This window comes from Podarcis melisellensis (assembly GCF_964234715.1).
Source record: "Podarcis melisellensis genome assembly, chromosome: 11".
In the NCBI taxonomy this organism is placed as follows: Eukaryota; Metazoa; Chordata; class Lepidosauria; order Squamata; family Lacertidae; genus Podarcis; species Podarcis melisellensis.
In genome coordinates, this window is record NC_138543.1 from 45408037 (window position 1) to 45429344 (window position 21308).

General features: G+C 43.7%; 1 protein-coding gene across 1 annotated transcript in view; it reads right to left on the reverse strand.

Moving 5' to 3' along the window:
- The window catches only part of OSMR (oncostatin M receptor), a 50396-nt gene that overhangs the window by 11806 nt on the left and 17282 nt on the right, over positions 1-21308 (reverse strand). The window contains exons 4-11 of the mRNA XM_081930097.1: positions 19120-19325; positions 15164-15323; positions 12284-12538; positions 11308-11440; positions 9944-10083; positions 5221-5360; positions 2912-3077; positions 1418-1494 (exon numbers count right to left, since the gene is read on the reverse strand). Of these exons, the coding sequence (XP_081786223.1) occupies positions 1418-1494; positions 2912-3077; positions 5221-5360; positions 9944-10083; positions 11308-11440; positions 12284-12538; positions 15164-15323; positions 19120-19325 (1277 nt within the window). The remainder of the gene's footprint in view (positions 1-1417; positions 1495-2911; positions 3078-5220; positions 5361-9943; positions 10084-11307; positions 11441-12283; positions 12539-15163; positions 15324-19119; positions 19326-21308) is intronic.

A 21308-nucleotide genomic window follows, 5' to 3' on the forward strand; every position in this document is an offset into this window, starting at 1 on the left:
CTGCCCATTATCAGGGAACATGGTTCCATCCTGTTCTTTGAAACCAACAGCTCAAGTTGGGGAAAATTCCAAGGCTGTGTACCCACACCTGTGTAACTTTGCACCCATTGTGTTCCCATTGCTGGTTTGGAACCAGAATCTGTATCGATCTTATTATAATGATCCTGCTGTTATTTTTATTATTATTTATTGAATTTATATACCGCCCTATACCTGGAGGTCTCAGGGTGGTTCACAGAATAAAATCAAAATATAAGATCACAAAATATATAATTAAAATAAAAACAACAACCCAATAATTCTTCCACCCCCCCCAAACCCCCACATTTTAAAAGGGCATAGGATTTTAAAGGGAATTGTTCCTAATTAATTACTGTGTTTTGATGTGCTTCCCCGCTAAACCAGATTCAATCCAAATTAAGAAAAGTAATGACACCGAAGCCTTGCAAGCTGGTCAAGTGTACACAGCCTGAGTCAACTTATTTATCCAACTATCCCAGGACCAGCATTGGTTTTTGAGGACTGTAGGCAGACAATTTTCTCATTCCCTGCTACTGGATCCCTTTAACTGGAAATGGCAGGGATTACACCTGGGAAGTATCAAGAATTGATGCTTTTGAATTATGGTGCTGGAGGAGACTCTTGAGAGTCCCATGGACTGCAAGAAGAACAAACCTATCCATTCTTAAAGAAATCAGCCCTGAGTGCTCACTGGAAGGACAGATCCTGAAGCTGAGGCTCCAATACTTTGGCCACCTCATGAGAAGATAAGACTCCCTGGAAAAGACTCTGATGTTGGGAAAGATGGAGGGCACAAGGAGAAGGGGACGACAGAGGACGAGATGGTTGGACAATGTTCTCGAAGCTACCAGCATGAGTTTGACCAAACTGCGGGAGGCAGTGGAAGACAGAAGTGCCTGGCGTGCTCTGGTCCATGTGGTCATGAAGTGTCAGACACGACTAAAAGACTGAACAACAACAACAACGAAACCTGGGACCTTCCACATGCAAAGCATGGTCCCTACCAAACTATTGTCTCTCCCCAATGAGATGGTACCCAAGCTCCCATTGTGGAATTCTGGATATATGGACAGCACTAAGGGGGCAAGAAGATTTGCTTAGACTGGTGAAGCCTCCTGGCCAAGCTTACCTATCCTTTCCTTTTGTTAGGGAGCTACATTTTGTCAGGATCAAAGGTTCCTCTGACACTCCAGTTAACAAACTCCTTAAAAAATATACTAGTAATATCCCAGGGAGCCTCACACAATCAAACAGTAATGGAACAATGATTTGTAATGCACAATGTATATGTGAAGTACTTTATCTAAAAAAATAGTCTAAGCCTTGCAGTTTTTAGTTATTAGCAGTGGAAGGGGTGAAATCTCTCATCACTGGCTGCATGACCAGAAATACTTACTTTCCAAAATATTGTTATGCTACAGTTCTCCAAAGATGAGTGGGTGTCTCTCCAAATATCCAGTTGCCCTGATGGAGCTGTAAACCAAAGCACATAAAACAGTGTTATACACTGTGGAATGGAGTGCATATTGTAAAACTCAGGTGGGGAAAACAGCTGAACAAGGCTTCTTTGTCACTAGCTCCAACAAAAGATCCTAAAGCTCTTGGTAGTGTGTGCAGGAATAAACCTGAGTGCGGTTCAGACACACACCTTATAACAATGGACTTGGGACCTGGGAACTATTACAAGTACTCTAGATGTCCCAGTGGAGGAAGAGGGAGAGAAAAATCCTTGCTGCCACTGCTGCATTATGAAGTCCATGTGGAAGATTTGCAGTCAAATCTAACAATGTTAGTTAGTATGTGAAGGAGTTAAGGATCACAGAGTTCTAAATTGCTAAAGTAGGCTCAGTGATGTCACATCCCCTCTTCTCCTGGAAGGGAGGAAGTAAGGCTTGTTTCCTGTTCCTGTTATCTCTCTCTATCTCTCTCTCTCTCCACTACATATTTCTACCCAATAATAATGTTCATGCCTGCATTTGCTTATTGTTGCTGCTTAAGGCAATGCATGACTATAAGTATGTTTTAAACTTACTTCAGTGTGTGGTTTGTTTCACTGCAAAACAGCTTTATGCAGCTGAACACATTATTAAAAGAAGGTTAAATGACCTATTCCTATGCTTCTTTAATCTGTCTAACGATAGGATTTAAGCTCTGCTACTACGGCTCTTAGGGACACAGGTGGCGCTGTGGGTTAAAGCCTCAGCGCCTAGGACTTGCTGATCGAAAGGTCGGCGGTTCGAATCCCTGCTGCGGGGTGCGCTCCCGCTGCTCGGTCCCAGCGCCTGCCAACCTAGCAGTTCGAAAGCACCTCCAGGTGCAAGTAGATAAATAGGGACCGCTTACTAGCGGGAAGGTAAACGGCGTTTCCGTGTGCAGCTCTGGCTCGCCAGAGCAGCGATGTCACACTGGCCATGTGACCCGGAAGTGTCTCCGGACAGCGCTGGCCCCTGGCCTCTTAAGTGAGATGGGCGCACAACCCCAGAGTCTGTCAAGACTGGCCCGTACGGGCAGGGGTACCTTTACCTTTACCTTTACTACGGCTCTTTATGTGCAAGTCCCCATGGTTTTAAAACAGGTACCAGCCATTATTTTCCTTTGTTAGTTAACCCACACAAGTGGGTCTGTAGAAGACTAAATAAATTTACTGTATTTTCTTCCCAATGCCCATCATAGGAAGAAGGAGAGGGGGAGATTGGGGAGGAGTGGGTCATCTACTCCATACATTTTTTATTCTTTTGCCATTTTTCATTCTGCACATTCAAAAAGTGAAAAATCTCCCTTTTGACCATTTCCCCACAATTTTTGGAAAATGTGGGCAAACAGCATCCTTCAGTAGAGGATTATAAACCTGGTCACCCCAAACTTCTTCCCCACAACATGAAATCCTTACCAGCTTCATTTGTTGGGATAGTTTTATTTTCGCTCCATTTGCTCCATTTCCAAAAATGTCTAGCCGCACCACAGCGTACTTTTAACGTGTAGTTTGTAGACGGCTGCAACCCATCTAGGATAATTTGGGGATGTGAATCTTTACTGTACTGCACTGTAACATTTTTCTGCAAAACATGAACATTAAACATGGTTAGGGTCAAACTAAACCACAGAGCCTAGGACTTGCTGATCAGAAGGTCGGCGGTTTGAATCCCCGTGATGGGGTGAGCTCCCGTTGCTTGGTCCCTGCTCCTGCCAACATAACAGTTCAAAAGGACATCAAAGTGCAAGTAGATAAATAGGTACCAGTCTGGCGGGAAGGTAAATGGCGTTTCAGTGTGCTCCTCTGGTTTGCCAGAAGCGGCTTAGTCATGCTGGCTACCTGACCCGGAAGCTGTACGCCAGCTCCCTCTGCCAATAAAGCAAGATGAGCGCCGCAACCCCAGAGTCGTTCATGACTGGACCTAATGGTCAAGGGTCCCTTTACCCTTTACTTACAGCTTTCTATTGTTAAAAACCCTTTGTTGCATTTAAAATAACGTGTTATTCAATACATCCATCCACATTAGAAACTAATAAGATGCAGAGCTGGGCTATATCAAAAGGAATCAAGTTTCAACCAGGACTTTCGTGTTAGACCACACACTCCAACACTGGTCAGCAAGGAGTCCTAAGCTAAACCTGGCTATGGGTGGGACCTTTGTTTAGAACATGGCTGTGCTGTTGTTGTTCAATCTATATATTTCACAGGGTCTTTAAAGGTATAGAAGACTTGTTATGATGCGTGCTTATTTGCTTTGGTGGAAAGCACCAACTTTTTGTGCTCACAGCTTTAACAATGAATGCTATAAACACATCCATGATTACATGGAAGCCAGCCCAGCTCAATATAGTAGTCTCATTCACACATCATAATCAGCATTGGCTGGTCCACTGGGGCAAATGAGGCACTGCTCCACCAACCTCACTCTGTCCTCAGGCAGCCCACACCTGCCTGAGTTCTTTTTTTGCACCCAGTCTTGGCTATCAGCTTCTTCTTCCTTAGGCTCAGTGTTGCCATTGCGGAACTAAGTTGGGAGGAGGATGGGAGCAGAACTAGAATTAGTTGGCTTTGCTTGACGTTGACTGTGGCTCCACCTATTTCTGTCCTACTGGTCACAATGGGCATCCGTCACACCACCGATCACAGTAAGGCACAGTTTACGGCTTACAATGAACAAGCAGATGACTCCCACTTCTCTCCTTCCCTAACACAAGCAACCCACCCCCCACCCCCACCCCCCCGTGGCTTGTTGTGCGAATGCAGGACCACTGTGGTTAGTTCAGGAGAAACAAACAACCAGGAAGACAATAACATAGCTAGGCATCAGGTTGTGGTTTGTTTCAAGGGAAGTGACAGCAAATCAAATTTCATGGGCTATCATGGGTGCTTTAGTTGAGATTCCTGCACTGATTAGATGACGCTTGGTGTTCCTTCCAACTTTACAATGCTGTGATTTTATTTTGTTTCTATACTGCTTTATATTTTAAAGAAAAGAAGCGAAATCTCCCCTGTTGGTTCAGGGGAGAAGTGGCAGAATAACTCATTTGCTGTAAGCCATAAACCATGGCTTCCCAAAAACTTGGGAACAAGTGTTTTCCTTTGTAAGCATTCGCAGGAATGCACTATATGCCACATCTTGACACACAGGGATCCCTTCAGGAGCTGAAAGTTTTGTGCCACATTAAAAAAAACACAACTTTGCTTTTGCAGACTAATCTGGCTATTCTTTTTTTAAAAAAAACCATTGCATTTACTGAATTTTCACACAGAATACAGCAAGAACCATAACACTGTTAATGTTAAATTTAAAGCATAACAAATATAAAGAAAGAAAACCAAAACAAGTCTGTAAAATGGATGGGAGTAGGACCTTGACCAATACAGTGTTACAAATTCTTGCTTTCCCAACCACAGCTGCTTATGTGTGGACAGGGGACTTAAGTTATTTTCTTTTTTTACAACCATGTACAATAAAACAACACCAGGTTTCATAAAATTTGTATGCCTCTGAACCTTTTTTTAAAAGTGTACATTTTGTAAGTAAGCTTTTCCTTTAGCACTAGTTTCCATACTTCTTAAAACAATCATGCAAAAGATTGTGTCTAGTGTTTTCTAAGCTCTCCGCCATCACTATAGGTTGAGCAATTAACAGGAAAGCCACAAATGTTATGAATCTGAAAAAGACCACCACACATTTCTTTGTGCTAATCATGTTTGCATCTTACCTGTTCCCCATCATGAGAAGCACCATGAATTTCACATAACAGCAAGAGGGCTTCACTTATTTCATTTATCTGCCATTGTAACTGGATGGCCGTAGCGTTTGTATAAACTGCACGGAGTTTGTAGGGGGCTGCAGGATGAACTAGTTTGAAAAGGAGAAAGAAAAATTCTTCTTCTGAAAGAGCAATTCAGTGAATTTGGACAGTAAAAAAAATGTGCAATAATAACTCTGAATTATTTCAGGATAGTTTCATAGAATACCATGATAAAAACTGGAGATGCCTCTGCTGCAGTTTGTAATCTGTCTTGGAACATAAATTCAGATAAGAGGAAGTGAGAGTGCTACTGCTGCTATTTATAAATACAGTGTCTTTTTCTTAAAAAAATTTTTAGGGGTACTCTCATTTTCCTACTCACATTGAAATACTGCCCCTCAATGAAGCCAAACTGAGATTCACAAAATGTTTAGGGGTATGTGTCCCCCCAGAAAAAAGCACCATATAAATAAATATATGCTAGTAGATACTTGGTGGGTAGGTCTGCTTGTCTCAGTTGTATTTTGGTTCTGCTAGTAGCCATTATGGTCCCTATATGTTAATTGTTTTAGTTTTATGTTACTGTTTTCAGAAGGATAGCTTATCAAATTGTTCTGTGCTGTCACAATAGCTTTTTGTGTTATCTACTTGTGATATTTGTACAATGTTGTAAGCCGCTCCAATATTTCTTTGAAATATGGAGCAGTATACAGTGGTACCTCGTGTTAAGTACTTAATTCGTTCCGGAGGGCTGTACTTAACCTGAAACTGTTCTTAACCTGAAGCACCACTTTAGCTAATGGGGCCTCCTGCTGCTGTCGCACCGCCAGAGCACAATTTCTGTTCTCATCCTGAAGCAAAGTTCTTAACCTGAAGCACTATTTCTGGGTTAGCGGAGTCTGTAACCTGAAGCGTATGCAACCTGAAGCGTATGTAACCTTAACCTGAAGCATATGTAGCTTAAATCGTTGAAAGAAAAAAGGCCCAGTTATAAACTCGGGCAGCTCAAAATGCTTGCCCCAAAACCAAGCTGAACATTGCAACACACAAACATGCAACACACATACTTCTTCTCCAGCATAATTTTTAATTCAAGAAAAGTAAAAAGTCAACTAATTTCCCCTCTCTCCCAGAACCAACCTGCTTTTGCTAAAAAGGTGGGACAAGGGAAGAAAATAAGGTCTCCCTCGCTCATCTCAAATGCCAACAGGGCACTGAGCCAAGTTTCCCAGAAGTCCTGCTGTGTTTCCCAATATCCCCGGCATCGGGTTCACAGCTACAGCAGTACCAAAGAGGGAGAAGGGAGAAATGAGAGAGAGCAGGAGAACTAAGGTGAGGGAGCGAGCAGGAGATAGGTACATTGATCAGAGCATTTATTTGCTAATTTTGTCCATGAGTGTCAGCCTCAATCCAAATCAAGCCTGGGGAAAACTAGTGCTTTCAGTATCCATATCAACAGCTATTCTCCCTTGCATAATATTGGGTGGACCATCCCTTACAACAACAACAAAACCCCACCGCACCCCACCGATAACCTGGTACAGATCCTTCTGAAGGTCATGTCAACTTTCATTCTTAATATAAGTGAACTTCAGTAATAGTTGCAAGGTAGATAAACAAAATTAGATATATTAAGAATAAGTTTAATTATAATAAAAGTGTGTATTGGCAATAAGTATTATGAAATTGAAATATGGAATAGACGGGAGGTTGGGTCTTTAGTGTTAAGACCAATATACGTTATAATGTTTGCTAAGAAAATTATGTGTCTATAGTTATTCCTGTGTGTAATTTGGTATTTGTGTTTTTTTCTTTTTTCTTGTTGTATCAGTAAAAAATCTTAATAATAATAATAATATAGATGATATGCCTTGACTATTATTTTATTCATTCAGCAGCTAAATGTAGTTCACCCTACAGGCAACTGGGGGGGGGAGAATTCCATATTGTTCTTGTTTTGCACCCCGTTTAAGTTCTGGAGGCAATTACAAACAATCTTTATTACGGTCCAGAGACCAACAAAACATTACAAATCAATACAGAGTTCATACAGCCTACCTCCAGGTTAATCAAGCACTTTGTTTGGAATATTGGGCTCATTTGTTCTTTCAACCACCGATAAAAACTTTGCCACTGCCAAAGTTCTAGCTTTTGTCCGGTCTTCCAGTAGGAACCTGACATAGTGAGCCTCTGACTTTCCCGGGAAAGGCACCAGCAAGGGTAGTATCAGTTCAGCCCTGGCCTGCTCATACTTCGCACAATGTAACAAAATATGATTTATGGACTCGATGTCTTGAGCACACGAGCAAAGTCTGTCCTGGTAGGGAACTCCTCTCAACCTACCATCCAGCACTGCAGAGGGGAAGACATTCAGTCTGGCCTTGGTGAAAAGGCTTCGATAGTTAGGTACTGTCAGGTTTTTGATGTAAGGTGTTAACTCAAAGACATACCCATATTGAACTCCTGCTGCCAGTGGACTACAGACTGCGTGTGACCGAGATCGCAAGTCACTGTGTGCATTGTCCCATAATCTTTGCTTTAAAGCCTTTTGGGCGCCTTCATAGCCCAGGTAATACAGTTGGGGGGGAGACAGACCAATAGAGGTGGCTTTTTTAGCCATGGTTTTCTGCCATTTGCTGACAAATTCCTCATTGGTGATATGTTGGTACAGACCCTTCCCTAGATTAAACACTGAAATCCTGAGCCAATGTCTTAGGGCAGCCCACCATGCTCTAGCTGAAATTGGGCATTCACCAGCTTCCAACAGAAGTACGGAGTTGGGGACGCAGTTAGGTACCTGCAGCAGAGATCGTATAAATTTTGCCTGAAAGCCATCTAGCTTTGGCAGGTCCCCATTATGCCAGACATTTGCTGCATACAGGAGTTGGGAAACGGGCTTTGCGTTGAAAACCCTTAAGGCTGCTGGAACATATTTGCCGCCCTTTGTGAAGAAGAATTTATGTATGGCTAGCTTTGTAATCTCCGCCTTTTGAAGGGAGGTTTGCCAATGGTGCTTCCAAGATCTTGTATGATGGAATGTGAGCCCTAGGTAGCTGAAGTATTTTACCTGTTCGAGGTTATGGCCATCCAGCACCCATTTAGACTGGGAGAATCTTCTTTCGAAGACTAAGATTTTAGATTTTTCATAATTAATGGATAAACCATTTCCAGAACAGTAATCAGAAAATTTCCTCAACAGATAATTCAAGCCCGGCCTGGAACGCGAGATGATGGCTGCGTCATCAGCATACAACAACAAAGGGGTCCTTCTCATTCCTATTTTTGGAATGTGTCCATCTGGGTCCATTAAGTTCTCTTCTAGGTCATTTAGGAATAGGCAGAACAATGTGGGGGCCAAAATACAACCCTGTCTCACCCCCCTAGTCATCTCGATGCTGTTCGATAGCTGTCCCTGTCGACCGCATCGGACCTGCAGTTTGGTTCCATTGTACAGGGCTTTTATAAGAAAGAGAAGTCGTTTGTCCTGCAAGATCAGACTCAATTTGGACCATAGCTGGGATCTGGGGATGGAGTCAAATGCTGATTTCAGGTCCATAAAGGCCACGAAGAGTTTACCCTGTAGGTGTCTGGTATACTTCTCAGCTAGGAAGGACAGCATTAGACAGTGGTCTGTTGTTGAATGATTCTCACGGAAAGCTGCCTGGGCTTCAGATAGTATATTATGTTCATTTAGAAAAGTTGTCAATTTGCTACTGAGGAAATGGGCATATAGTTTCCCAATTATTGAGAGCAGGCTAATAGGCCTATAATTGGAAGGTACATTTGGGTGGCCTCTCTTAAAGATTGGGACTACTATAGCATGTTTCCAGCTATATGGTACCTTACCAGAGTTATTTACTACTGTAAAGAGTGCTGCCAGAAGCGGGGCCCACCAGTGCTGGTTTGATGTAATCACCTCAGCTGGGATAAAGTCTTTCCCCGGAGCCTTTCCGCTCTTCAGCTTCCCAATTAATGTATGGACTTCCTCCACAGTTACCGGCCTGGAGGCAATTAAGTTGTGTATCAGGCCAATGGCACATCTAGTCCAGAATCCTGTTCTCATAGCAGCCAACCCGTAAGGAAAGAGCAGCAGGAAATTTGGAGCTGGATCTTGATCACATAATGAAACTAGGAAATACCAAGGGGGCAACTCAGTGCATTGCAAGCACCGTCATCTCATGGGTTAAAATTAACACTAGCATTTAGCTTGGCCTTATCTCACTGGTAGAGCACCTGCTCTGCATGCAGGAGATCCCAGCTTCAAACCACAGCATCTCCAAGTAGCCCTTCTGAAACCCTGGGGAGCCCATGCTCTTCAGGATAAACAATATTGAACTAGATGGACTTGGTGCTCAGCAGAAGGCAGCTTTCTGTGTTCCTACTTCTTCTGCTTCCATTGGTAGCAGTAAGGAGTATCATCCTCTTATCACTTGGGAGCAAACAGAGCAGTGTAAAAGGGAGATATTTACTGAGATTTACCAATCTGGAATTTCAAGCTTGCCCAGAATTCTCTTTGTGCAAAAGAATTGGATCACCTAAGAGTTTGTTTTACCCACCTGGGGATGTCAAAGTGTAGCTTAATTTTTTGTTTAATGTTTTGCCCCAGCTGCAATATGCAGGAGCCTATTCTTTATTTTCAGACGGTGGTAGTAGGTAAAGTGTAACACCGATAGAGAAAATAAGCTCTTACCTCTGTGGGCTACATCAACAGTAAGATTGGTAAGTTTCTCTCCAATGCAATTTCTGGATGTCAGTATTAAATTGTATATGGTTTGCTTGCCAATCTTGAATGAACAGGATGTGGAAGAGGCCGAGCTGCAATTGGAAGAACTTTCGAGACATGGTGATTGACGTTTCGGAGGGGAAGAAAAGAGAGTTTATTGTTCTTCCATCAGAAATGGAATATTAGAGAATATTTGGGCCATAATAGAAGTGGAAATCAAGGTTTAAAAAAATGCATACATTTCCCCCACCCACCACCCACACCACCCCCAGTAGGGCATGTTGAATTTTTCAACTTTCAAATTCCAAAAATGAGGAGAGTTAAAATGTTGTAACTTTACTTGAGATTTCAATATATATTTTAGTTGAATTAATATAATTTAGTTTTGCTTGGTAAGTAAAATGTGTGTAAAAATGCATAGAAATCATTTTAAATGATTGCCAAGTACTTGCCGTTTATTATTATTATTATTATTATTATTATTATTAAGCATTACTTGACATTTTTAGAAGGTAAAATTAAAATTCTTTGGTTTTTCAAAAGCAGTTTATGTGTTTCTTCTTCAAATGTAGGCTTACCAAGCTAAATGTTGTCCAATCACAAAAAGAATAGCAGAGTTGAATTCCTCACACTCAAAAACATATTTTAAAGTCCCCTCACTTAAGAAGTTTGCAAAAATTAAGTTTCACCCCCTAAAATGACACACCCTCTTCCTCATCTGAGAGAACACCTACCACCTCCACAACAAATTCCTAGTTAGCACTAACTAGGTTTCCAGCGTGAAACCTAGTTCCAGTCAGGGCTCTCAGGGATGATGGGAATGGTATCTTAACATCATCTGGAGGGCTATAGCACTTACTGATCAGCACTTATTGTTCCCAATCCTAACCCTGCTGAAAGCCATCTAATTAGACTTTACTTTGATTTTGACCTGTTTTTAAGAGGTAATTTAATTATTGTTTGATTTTATACTAATGTTATATATTTGATGTTAGCCACCCTGAGCCTGACTTCGGCCGGGGAGGGTGGGATATAAATAAAAGTTGTTATTATTATTATTATTATTATTATTATTATTATTATTATTATTATTATTATTGGCCCCTTCACCCCTAGGGCACAAAGGTAAAGTGTTTCCTCTACCTAAGTCCTGTGTGCAAATAATCCATTTGATCCAACCCTCTGGTCATCTTCCAGGACACTTTCTGTCCCTGTAATTCATTTCTTCAACAACTCATTTCCTCAAAAAATGGTATACTATGATGGCTGGCATAACTGTTGCCACTTCCTAAGGATCTCTCCTGTCAGGATCAGGGTTTCAGAACACTTACCCATCAGACAAGGTGAAGTTTGCTGGACATAGCAACTCAGCATCCGTATTTTTAGCACCACGGGGCCAGGTACACTCTAAGTTAATCATGTCTTCTGTTTTGCAGGCTAGGTCTTTGTGTTTATCAGGCTGGTCTGTTGAAACAAGCCTGGGTTATAATGTTTTCATCTTTCATTTCATTCTTTCAACCACCTTTGAAAACAATTACTCTTAGGGTCAGCTGTGTGCACACCATCAACTGACTACCAATTTTGCAGATCCAATCAATCTGATCTGATATTTTTGCCACCTTTGATAGAGCCGGTCATGGTGACTTTCTGGATATTCATTTATTAGGATAATTTATATCATATCTTTCTACTTTGCAAACTTTCACTCAAGGTGGCTGATAATGTCCAAAGAACAGAACACTCATCAGCAGTCTTTTTAAAGCTGGAAACTGCATGGCAAATTATTAAAACACCCAATTCAGGCCCAAAAAACATGGGGAATTAAAAAGCACATGTGAACAAAACTCATCACCAGATGTAGGAACTTAACAAGACATGGGGCACAAACTGAGGTGTGACCACATAAACAACTCTCTCATTCTTCCCAACTTAACCTAGCACCCATCCATATCTTAGGGTGTGTGCAGAATGGGAGGAGGCAGTCCTTTGGAAAGAGGGTGAGGAACGTCAAATGTCTCTCCCCCTGGTCTTCATCTAGCCCACAGGACTCTCCTCAAGCCAGGCACACCAGTGGTCCTCCTCAAGTTCTCTTATCAGATAGAATGTGCCCTTGAACCTCTTGCTCAGAGGATAAAGAGAAGCTCTGGTCAGGAGGAAAGAAGGTTCCTCACTCCTGCTTTACGACATGAGCTCCTCTTCAGATATTCCTGTTACAAAACTTCATGAACCTGGCCAGGAAGTACAAAAAGCTGCTCAGGTGGACACAATCCCCTCCCTCAATGGAAACACCAAATATTTTCTGCTTACTGGTCACAAAGAGAGATGCACTTTCGGAATCACACCAGATAGTGTAGCCAAGTGCCGTGGAACGGGTAACATTTTTCAAAGTAACTAATACTCTTCGTTGCAGTCCAACGTTCATCTGCTTATCACCAAAATAAAAATTCGGCACACTCTTATTTTCTGCCCCAATGCAGCAATACTTGACGTCAGAACCCATTTCAATGAACTTATTACCCTCTGGCCATAAGAAATACCAGCGAATGTTTACGACATCCATCCCTGAACAAAGAAACAGGGGGCAGGGAGAGAAAGAGAGATTTGTTTGTACATATAATTGTGACAATGAAACAGGCACCCTTTGCGGCATTCCAGCCCTGCTCCGTAAATTAAGAGTTTTAATTTAAAAATAAAAAAAATAGTTTCCAGGGCAACAATCCCTACCAGATAATAAACACAACGAACACAATGAGGCTTACTTCTGAAGAAGTATTATAGGATTACGTTTCATTCATTGTAACTAGAACTCACTGTACATTTGTGTGTGACTTCATCACCACCTCAAAGGCTTCTTTCTATGAAAGCTCACGCTGTTAAGTACATAGGACAGTCCTAAAAGTTCTACATGGCTCTGAGCTTTTTGTGGTAAGAAACCAAACAACAAACCATCTGGAAGTTGTTGTTTCATCTCAAAGTTGTCTCAGAGGTTTCCTTGATACCTTTTGGGGGGTTGGGGAGAAGAGATTGCTCCCAAGTTGTTATTGGCATCCGTCTGTCTCAGGAGACAATGGAGTGCGCCTCTGGGGGCGAAGTAAAACCACTGGGGAATCACGGCGCCTGCTGTGGCTGCAGGGACAAGAAACTCATAACTGCTGCCTCCTGCATTGTTTTGCTTGCATTAGCAGCATCAAAGTGACCTCTCCTACACAAATCGGGAGTGGAGTCCCTAAGATGGTTGGATGGCGCCTTGCATACCTCCTTCTGGCTACTCCTGCAGCCAAGCTGGTGCCAAAAGTATTGCTCTGCTTTCCTTTGGACCACATCAGCGAGGCTGAGAGGGGGGTCATTATCTAGGCAACCCAGGACCTCTATGCTCACTGCCTAGGCTTGCACATGGGGAGGTCACGTTCAGTTTCATTTCACCTCAAGTTGTGCATTCCATTCTTTCTCTAGACAGACGGATGCCAACAACGTAATGGCTTTAATAGTTTTATATATAAAATTTCTGCAATGGTTGTTTTTGTTGTTGATGTTTTCATTCTTAGATTGCTTTGAGAGATCTTATGCAAAGCAACTCATAAATGGAAAAATAAATAAATATGAAGGCAATAAAGTGTTGCCATGTGCGCTATAGTTATTTAGCAAATGCCTTGGTACTCTATAGCAGGCTTCCTCAACCTTGGGCCTCCAGATGTTTTGTGACTACAATTCCCATCATCCCTGACCACTGGTCCTCTAGCTAGGGATCATGGGAGTTGTAGGCCAAAAACATCCAGAGGCCCAAGGTTGAGGAAGCCTGCTCTACAGTACACAATAGGTTAAGTCTAAGCCTCAGGGGGGTTTCTTACTTTATCGGTAGCGTTGCCGAGGCAGTGGAGGGATGTGGAGGCAAACGAAAGCAGAGGAATAATATATATGCATTTTTGTTATACTAACTTAGGCATGCTGTTTTGGAATTAGGGAGATGGGTCAAAGGCGTCATGGAAAACGAGGCTTTTGATGATGGATTTGAAAGAAGAGTGAAAGTTGGCATAAGTTGAGCTGACTGCAATTTCCTGTATTTCCTGCTACTTAATTATTTTTATAAGTATTTTGTGAAGAAACACCCACTGATCCCATGAATAGAAAGTGCATGTGGTAACGAAATCTTTGTTCGATTTAAAGGGGAACACAGAATGATGAGGCAGCATTTGTGAGCCATTATGGTTTTGCTGTTTCTATAAAAATAGAGTATTTTCATTCCAAAGCTACATTTTGAAATGACTCTAATTAGTCCTAGGGATGGAAGCAGTGTCAGAAGGAAAATGAATTTATATGGATTATATATGTGTGTGTGTGTGTGTGTAACTTTGTACTAATGTAAAATTTTTACATGCAACTGTATGTAATTTTTACATTTAAGCTGTCTGTTGTTGCTTCAGTTTTCTGTACACTGCTTAGAGATATTTTCAGTATATTGAGCAGTATAGAAATTAAATCATCAAGCAAGCAAGGAAGGAAGGGAGAAAGCAGATAAGATAGGTTCTATTTGCTCAATGCAAATTGAACACATCAACACTTCCCAAAAGGACATGAAAAATGAAGCACAAAATTATTTCAAAATTCTTCCAAAATCTTTGAAAATTCATGCTTCCTCGGATTCTGTAATGCTGTTCTCCAACGAAAAGGTAAAGGTAAAGGAACCCCTGACCATTAGGTCCAGTCGTGACTGACTCTGGGGTTGCGGCGCTCATCTCACTTTACTGGCCGAGGGAGCCGGCGTACAGCTTCCGGGTCATGTGGCCAGCATGACTAAGCCACTTCTGGTGAACCAGAGCAGCGCACAGAAATGGCGTTTACCTTCCCGCCAGAGCAGTACCTATTTATCTACTTGCACTTTGACGTGCTTTCGAACTGCTGGGTTGGCAGGAGCTGGGACTGAGCAACGGGAGCTCAACCGCCGACCTTCTGATCGGCAAGTCCTAGGCTCAGGGGTTTCACCCACAGCGCCACCCGCATCACTCTCCAACAAAATGTTTGTGTAAATGTGTAAATAAGCATGCCTTATATTTGGAGCAACTGCTTACAAAAATGTCCTTGCTATCTGCCAGGCTATAGGCTCTCTGTCCTTGCATTCAACAGTGATAATACAGTCCCCCCAATGGGCATTTTGCTCTTTCATACTTAAAGGTGACAATGTTTGCTCACCATCTGCTATCTTCCATGGGCTCCAGTCGCTCCAAACTTCAGAAAACCTCACCATGCTCCTGATCCTTACTGCATGAGCCACACACTCCAAGGGTATTTCAGAGGTCCAGTTCCATTGCAGATGTCTATTTGATTTACTGACAGTGGTCGTATAATTCTCCTAAAAAGCAGGCAATTGAAAAGGAAAACAGTGAGGCAATATATATCTTAGTTGAATAATTAGGGACAACTCTATCAGTAGAGCATGAGACTGTTAATCTCATGGTTGTGGGTTCGAGCCCCATGTTGGGTGCAAGATTCTTGCATTGCAGGGGGTTGGACTAGATCAGGCCAGTCCAACCTTTCAGACCAAATGGGTCTGAAAAGAGTACTTTGACACAGAACCCACAGGCAGGACAATACATCATTGCACAACAGGGGAGGCAGCAAGGCCAATATTTAAAGCCCACTCCAGCCCCCAGCTCTTGCACTGCCTTCCCAAAGAGATTGAGAAGGAGGTGAAAGGCTCTGGCATTGTCCTAGAGTCCTCCCACATCCTTCCCAAAGCTGGGAAAGCACTAACCAAGCACTAACTAAGATGGTTAGGACTCTGTCAGAACCCTCACATCGCCTTCCCCAAACCCAGTGCCTCATCTACCTGTGGGGGAACATCAAATGTTGCCAAGAGCTGCCCAAAAGGACACTGAGTGTGGCCCTTGGACCAGGAGTTGGACCACCATGGACTAGATGATCCTCATGGTCCCTTCCAACTCTAGAATTCTATAGATCATACTCTTTAGCTTATGAAATGTGCAGGCATCTGTATATGTGGAGGAGTCACCGTTCTAAAAATAATAATCATAGGGCTGTCTCCAATGTTGCATGAGCAGAACTCAAGCTTAAACAACAGATCTTTCATTATTCTGTATTCTTCCTCCTCGTCCTCTGCAGAAGCATAGCTGTCAACTTACAGATTTGAAAATAAGGGACCAGCAGCCTCGAAAATAAGGGATTTTCCAAACACAGGTATGTTCAACTTCTGAGCCCCTCCGAGCCAAAGGCAAAAAGCCCAGCCAGCAGCCAAGTGAAGCCTCAAGTGGTGGTTCCCACAGCGCAGCAACCCGGCAAAAGGGATGCAGCAAGGAAAACCACCATCACCTCTCTGCTGGGAAGCACTGAGCAAAGGCAAGTCCCCAGGCAACGCGGCTGATTTGATCGGCAGAAGGCATGCAAGCTCCACCCCCAGTCGTTCTTAGACTCCTTATTGGGTGAGCAACGCAGCCAAGCAACACAGTTGGAGCCTCCCTCCTCTCTGGCCGGCAGGGAGGGAGGGAGAGGAGCTGCTTCCTTTGAAACCCGGGAAATTTACGGGATATCATCAATCCAGGACAGCAGCGGGACACAGCGCTGGGATAAGGGACTTTCCTGCCAAATAAGGGATGGTTGACAGCTATGTGCAGAAGCCACTGTGCCTCATCCCTCTAAGAGATCAGGGAGACCTACCGCAACATTTTTGGCTGTGTTGCATGAGGTTGCAGTGCCAGGAGAGGGGGTGTCTACTGAACTTAAACATTGGCTTAAGATTCCTCCACTCAATTCCAGGCAATTTCTCCCTCTCTCACTGAAGCCCCATGTGACACAGACCACACTATTCAACAGATCTCCCTACAACAATCCAGGAATTCTTTCTAGTTTATTTATTTGTTGAATTTATATCCCACCTTTGGCCTCCATGGAGCTCAGTGTGTCTTACATGGTTCTCCTCCCTCCTCATTTAATTCCCACAACAACCCTGTGAGGTAGATTAGGCTGAGAGGCAGTGACTGGCCCAAGGTCACTCAGTGAGCTTCCTTGGTTTTCTTGGTTAGCCACTTTTGGTGAAAGATAACACTGGATCGCAAACTAAATGAATAAGCCTGAATCATTTCCAGACTTCCAAGTGAATGCATGGTGACTGTCAACATACACCAGTGGTGCCTTTTCAGTTTTCTGACTTTTGCAAAATGTGCCTGGGATTTGGCAACGTTCACATACGAGTTGAGGCAGTCGCTAATTTTGGATATTCAATAAAACTTGCGTAAGACCAATACGTTGAAAGCTACCTCCACTAATATCAGCTCGGTTTAGCAACTCGGTCAAAGATCTAGTCACACACACACACACACACAACTTATCTCTTATGTTCCACTTGTTTTCAGTTAGATAGGTTAGGCAGATAATACTTTCTACTTTGTCAGATTAAATGATAGCTTGAAGTGTGTGTTAAGTGTATTCAATATAAAGGTAAAGGTAAAGGTACCCCTGCCCGTACGGGCCAGTCTTGACAGACTCTGGGGTTGTGCGCCCATCTCACTCAAGAGGCCAGGGGCCAGCGCTGTCCGGAGACACTTCCGGGTCACGTGGCCAGCGTGACATCGCTGCTCTGGCGAGCCAGAGCCGCACACGGAAACGCCGTTTACCTTCCCGCTGGTAAGCGGTCCCTATTTGTCTACTTGCCCCCGGAGCTGCTTTCGAACTGCTAGGTTGGCAGGCGCTGGGACCGAGCAGCGGGAGCGCACCCCGCCGCAGGGATTCGAACCGCCGACCTTTCGATCGGCAAGTCCTAGGCGCTGAGGCTTTAACCCACAGCGCCACCTGCGTCCCTACGGTACCTTAAATTTCTGTAACAAAATCCACTAGATTTGCTTGACACCTCATCATTTCATTTATTGCTGGACTATTCGAAAGCAGGTCAAAGTGCAAGTAGATAAATAGGTACCACTCCGGCGGGAAGGTAAACGGCATTTCCGTGGGCTGCTCTGGTTCGCCAGAAGCGGCTTAGTCATGCTGGCCACATGACCCGGAAGCTGTAAGCCGGCTCCCTCAGCCAATAAAGCGAGATGAGCGCCGCAACCCCAGAGTCGGTAACGACTGGACCTAATGGTCAGGGGTCCCTTTACCTTTACCTATTGAACACTGGGTCTACTTTTAAAAGGACTAACCATTAGCTTAAATACTGAATTATTTTGATTATTTTAAACAACTTTATTCACAAAATTTACAGCCCATGCTTGATTATGTGCTAACAAAACCCAAGGAGAAATTGACAATGCCCTACAGACCTGGGTTTTGTTTGTTTGTTTGTTTAAAAAAATGTACACAGCTGCTAGCAATTTTGCATGGGGGTTTTGTTCCTGACCCCTGCTTGTGGAAATGCTCCCTGCCCCATGACACTCCTCCCTCCATTACACCCTTTTCATGCTGTGTTGATTGACATTTTTGGGTCACTTCTGGGTTCAGTGCAACGCGCATGTGGGTGATCGCACGTCTTTTGGAAATGCATTAATCAGCCATTGCCTGAATGTGAAAGCTTTGTTGTTCCTCAAGAGCAAATGAGGAAGGCAATTCTTTCATAAATATGCCTTCATATCCCAGAAAATAAGACTAGAGAAAAGATACTACAGTGGTACCTCCGATTGCGAACAGGAACTGTTCCGGAGGTCCGGCCGGAACCTGAGGTTTTCGCAACCGGAGAAGAAGCGGTAGACCGCTTCTGCGCATGTGCGCGTGACAGTAAACCGCTTCTGAGCATGCACGTGTGGTGAAACACTTCCGGGTTTGCCGCTTTCGTAACCCGAAGTTTACGTTACCCTAATGTAAGCCAAGGTGATTCAGCCCTTTTGCACTTATAATTCTGGGTATTTACAGCTGTTTAAGGAACTGGCTAAGTATTGTGGCAGCCATTAAGAATCCTGGGTTTCAACTCAACATAGAACAATAACTTTCCCCAGCCTATATTCAAACGTTTTGCTTTTTCTAATGCAGCCTGGTAAGTGTATTTTGAATAACAGGCATCGAAGAGAACACATATGTATGAGGCTTATCTGGTTTTCATAGGAACGTAGGAAGCCATCTAAAACTGAGCCAGACCGTTGATCCATCTAGCTCAGTATTAACTACACTGATGGGCAAAGGTTCTAGGCCTTTCCCACCAATACCTGGAGAGGCCAGCGTCTGGGAATTTCACGAAAAGTTGGGAAGTCAATAATCTTCTCTTCGGTTCGATTGACTTGGATATTAAAAACAAGATCTGTTTCAGAGTAGTATGCTTCAGAATCATCACCAACATCCCATTTCACTGATAGCTGCTGAAGACGAATGTTCATGGAAATCTCAAGGTTTCTAGGTTGAAACAGATTATGATCTAAGGGAGAAAAGAAAAGACTCACTGACACTTCAGGCTCTGTTGAACAGTCATTAGGGTAACATTTACCCAATAACAGTTCCATCAACTGTAGCATAGCATATACAGTGGTACCTCGGGTTACATACACTTCAGGTTACATACCCTTTAGGTTACAGACTCTGCTAACTCAGAAATAGTACCTTGGGTTAAGAACTTTGCTTCAGGATGAGAACAGAAATTGTGCTCCTGCGGCACAGCAGCAGCGAGAGGCCCCATTAGCTAAAGTGGTGCTTCAGGTTAAGAACAGTTTCAGGTTAAGAACGGACCTCCGGAACAAATTAAGTACTTAACCTGAGGTACCACTGTATTTGGGTACAGAACAGTAGATGTGGGAAAAGCTCACAGTAAGGTGGGCCCATTGCTACCTGGGACCTAAACGATCCCCCAAAGCCAATAGGATCCCCCAAAGCCTTAAGGAGCAAACCCTTGAATTTGCCTTTCCAAAATCCACACCTCCCCCTCCCTGTAACCTGGTACTTCTGCTTTGTGTAAAATAACTAAAAATCCCTGCACTTAAGGACACAGACACCTAGAAAATGTACCTCATTTGGCCTGAAAATATGCTTTACAGTGCAATTATTTACTTGTCTACTCAGAAGTGTGCTCCATTGAATAATAATAATAATAATAATAATAATAATAATAATAATAATAATAATAATAATAATTTATTATTTATACCCCGCCCATCTGGCTGGGCCTCCCCAGCCACTCTGGGCGGCTTCCATAAAAACCAAAAATACAATAAAATATCACACGTTAAAAACTTCCCTGAACAGGGCTGCCTTAAGATGTCTTCTGAATGTCAGGTAGTTGTTTATCGCTTTGACATCTGCTGGAAGGGCGTTCCACAGGGTGGGCGCCACTACCGAGAAGGCCCTCTGCCTGGTTCCCTGTAGCTTTGCTTCTCGCAATGAGGGAACCGCCAGAAGGCCCTCGGCGCTGGACCTCAGCGTCCGGGCAGAATGATGGGGGTGGAGACGCTCCTTCAGGTATACTGGACCGAGGCTGTTTAGGGCTTTAAAGGTCAGCACCAACACTTTGAATTGTGCTCGGAAACATACTGGGAGCCAATGTAGGTCTTTCAAGACCGGTGTTATATGGTCTCAGCGGCCGCTCCCAGTCACCAGTCTAGCTGCCGCATTCTGGATTAGTTGTAGTTTCCGAGTCACCTTCAAAGGTAGCCCCACGTAGAGTGCATTGCAGTAGTCCAAGCGGGAGATAACCAGAGCATGCACCACTCTGGCGAGACAGTCCGCAGGCAGATAGGGTCTCAGTAAACAGCTGCCCTGGACACAGATTTGACCTGTGCCTCCATGGACAGCTGTGAGTCCAAAATGACTCCCAGGCTGCGCACCTGGTCCTTCAGGGGCACAGTTACCCCATTCAGGACCAGGGAATCCTCCACACCTGCCCGCCTCCTGTCCCCCAGAAACAGTACTTCTGTCTTGTCAGGATTCAACCTCAATCTGTTAGCCGCCATCCATCCTCCAACCGCCTCCAGACACTCACACAGGACCTTCACTGCCCTCACTGGTTCTGATTTAAAAGAGAGGTAGAGCTGGGTATCATCTGCATACTGATGAACACCCAGCCCAAACCTCCTGATGATCTCTCCCAGCGGCTGCATGTAGATGTTGAAAAGCATGGGGGAGAGGACAGAACCCTGAGGCACCCCACAAGTGAGAGCCCAGGGGTCTGAACACTCATCCCCCACCACCACTTTCTGAACACGGCCCAGGAGGAAGGAGCGGAACCACTGTAGGACAGTGCCCCCAGCTCCCAGCCCCTCAAGACGGTCCAGAAGGATGTTATGGTCGATGGTATTGAACGCCGCTGAGAGATCCAGCAGAACTAGGAAACAGCTCTCACCTTTGTCCCTAGCCCGCCGGAGATCATCAACCAGTGCGACCAAGGCAGTTTCAGTCCCATGATGAGGCC